This window comes from Sipha flava, unplaced genomic scaffold (genome assembly GCF_003268045.1).
Source record: "Sipha flava isolate LNK unplaced genomic scaffold, YSA_version1 17219_pilon_pilon, whole genome shotgun sequence".
NCBI classification, from domain to species: Eukaryota; Metazoa; Arthropoda; class Insecta; order Hemiptera; family Aphididae; genus Sipha; species Sipha flava.
The window spans coordinates 1-3195 of NW_020271929.1; the positions used below are offsets into that span (position 1 = coordinate 1).

At 31.8% G+C, this 3195-nt stretch overlaps 1 protein-coding gene across 1 annotated transcript; it reads right to left on the reverse strand.

Annotated features, from left to right (window-relative positions):
- Nucleotides 1–2648: 2648 nt before the first annotated feature.
- LOC112680011 lies at nucleotides 2649–3107 on the reverse strand. The gene has a single exon (XM_025549987.1). It carries the CDS (start codon nucleotides 3105–3107, stop codon nucleotides 2649–2651), a length of 459 nt encoding a protein of 152 aa, XP_025405772.1.
- Nucleotides 3108–3195: the final 88 nt, after the last annotated feature.

The window sequence follows — 3195 nt, forward strand, 5'->3', positions numbered from 1 at the left end:
AAAAAAGTATCAATAATAGCCGATGAAACAAGCAACTGTGGTCACCACGAGCAGCTGTCTATTGGGGTACGATATTTTGACACACAAAAAAGATGTCCATATGAACAGTTTATTTGTATGAAACAAATTACCTCAGTCAATGCTGAAAATATTTTTAAGGTATTGAGTGATACTATTCATAAGTATAACATAAAATGGGAAAATTTAGTTTCACACACACACATTAACTCCTAGTGAAAGAAGAATAGAATTATGAATTGTAATTATTATATTAATTACTGTAAATTATGTTATTTTAATATTGTAATTATGTTATTTTGTGAACTTGAATACAATAACCTGACCTAATTACTATCAATTATAAATTTGCTTTTGATCCTAATTTAACAATGACTTGGCCCACCGTGCCACAAAGGTTGCGCACGCCTATAGGAATGTGTTATTTGACTACTTACCAACTTTATGTTTTCTACTTAGATCAGGCGCGGATCTAGGGGGAGGGTCATGGGGGTCATGACCTCCCCCCCAGAAAAACTGATCAAGATTAAATTCTTCTTGTTTATTTAAAAATTAAAATATGCATAAAATGCGTTTTTAATTTTTTTTCACTTAGATTTTTTTTTGCAATAAAAATGTTATACAACATATTACATTTATGTACATTTAAACTACATAACCACTTGTTCATAAAATCATAATTTCCATCCAACTAAGAATATTAATAGTGATTATAAACTTAATGATAGACTATAATTTTGTTGGCGAATAAATATAAATATAATAGTAAATCTGTGGAAATTTTTGAGTGTTCGACCTTCGACGGAAAGATAACTTATCTAATATAACTTATCTTAGATTAGATTACTGTCAATCCGTTGGCTGGTACCGAATTAGTTCCCAAGCTCCAAACCTATGTGTCGAATTGGTTCTCGTCTGAAAAGGGTATTTTATTAGATAGAGCCGAATTGGTTTCCGTTTAACTACGCACATTTTCCTTTTCAATTTTACAGATTTAGGACTGTCAACTTTAAAGTAGGCTTGGTTAATATGCGTTAATGTTTGTTAAAAAAAAAAAAAATGATAAAAATATTCAATTTTAAATCATTGATTTGGAAGTCGACTAGTCATCACTTAGGTGTACGAAATACAAGCGCGCCCGCAGGATAAAATCCCACCCGGCGCAAGATTAAAATTCTAAGGGTCACAAAGTGTATCTAAAAATATATGAGAACAAAATCAAATACCATAGAAATCGGTACTCGGAAGAATTTATATTCTTAAGCGATATGCAGTTACGTGTAAATATTGTAAACAAATAAATACGTTCAAGATTATACATTTTTGAATATCTAAAAATATAATAAATTTTACTAAACTTCATCAATGGATCTCAATAAAATTATGTTATAATTAATATGCGTGGTATTAAATTAACAATAGTTTTGAAACAAAAATTCCCAGTAGGGGCAATGGCCCCTTTGGCCCCCCCTTGCGGGCGCTCATGACGAAATACAAATAATAAAATATAATAAATATATTCCATTATATATAATATCCATAATATATATATATATACCATTGATTTGCAAATTTAAAGCTAACCTTCTTTAAATATTCAATTCTCGTAATCTTCTCATTAATGTACTCATTCATACAATTTTCCAATTGTTTATTATTTTTTTCCTGTTTGCTAATATCTAGTAATCTATATAATATCTATTATATTTCTATACTCTATCTTATCGATATAATAATTGTGTCTATATGTCATACATATAGCTTTTAAAATTTTGTTTTTGTTCTCAATGCAGAGGCTCGCCTAACCTGTACACAAACGGGAACCAATTCAGCTATATCTAATAAAATACCTTTTTCAAACGGGAACTAATTCGGTTACTCTCAATCCGTTACCAGTATGTTTATATAATATTATACCATATACTTGCTATGACACCGCTAATCGCTAATTTAGGTTCTAATAACATGTTAAAAAATACTAACATGCGATAAAACATAAAACATGCGATCATTCTCTACTTTTAGGCGTTTTAAGGCTTAAGGTTTCATGGCTTCGTTTAAACATGGAAAAGGAACGCTTTGTTCAATATTCACAAAAATATACACATAAATGTTAATAATATTATTTTTTATATTTGGAAAAATAAAACAAAGAAGATTACATGTTGTTATTTAATTTTAAAAATTAACAATTTCATATATTCATAACATTTTAATTTGAATTAATAAATTACTTTTATTATTTTGTAATCGTGTATTATCTTTTTTTTTACTTTTGAAAAGATGACCCCCCCCCCCAATTTGAGTTCTAGATCCGCGCCTGTGTTAAATAGTAGGGAGCGTTTTGTCATTCGAGCAGGAGGTTGCCATGGTTTTAAAACAAATTTAAACATGTTCTTGCTTGGTTGCCAAGTTAAACCAAGGGTACTGACCGAATCTTCTTCTAATATATGCAGTACATATATTTCTTCATTTAATGTTGGTAAACGGGAGAGTAATGTATCTGAATTCGAACACCATTTTCTGAGGGGTAATTGGGCTTTGTCAAGTTTATCAGTGATGTGTTTGTACAGATTGAAACATTCGTCTTCTGTTTGACCTCCAGTAATAAGATTGTCCACATAAAAATCTTAATCAATAACTTTCGCGACGGATAGATTTTGACACGTATGTGTTAGCTCGGCTAGGCACCTAGTAGCCAAAAACGGAGCTGCCTTTGTTCCATATGTCACAGTCAAAAGGCGAAACTCTTGTAGTGGATCACTGGGCGAGGTTCGATACAGAATTCTCTGCATATTACAGTCTTCGTCAGCTACTCCAATCTGACGGTACATTTTCATGATATCTGCTGTAAGAACAATGTGATGTAATCGAAAACGAAGTATGATGTTTATTAATGGTTTTTGAATAGTGGGACCATGACACATAATGTCATTCAACGATAGTCCACTTATCGTGACTGCTGACGCGTCGAATACTACTCTAGTCTTAGTAGTCAAGTTGTCAGCCTTGAGGACAGCATGGTGAGGCAAATAATACACTGGCTGGTCTTCAAGTGCCTCTTGACTCACTGGACTCATGTGGCCCATGTCCAAGTACTCCTTTATGAATGCATGATAGTCTAAGGCTTATGATTTATGTGTTGCTAATTTTCGTTCAATTGTGAGAAACCTTTTT

Bases quoted from the DNA above. Each gene is read 5' to 3' on its own strand.
- LOC112680011 (XM_025549987.1), bottom strand. From the start codon at position 3,107: ATGGGCCACATGAGTCCAGTGAGTCAAGAGGCACTTGAAGACCAGCCA.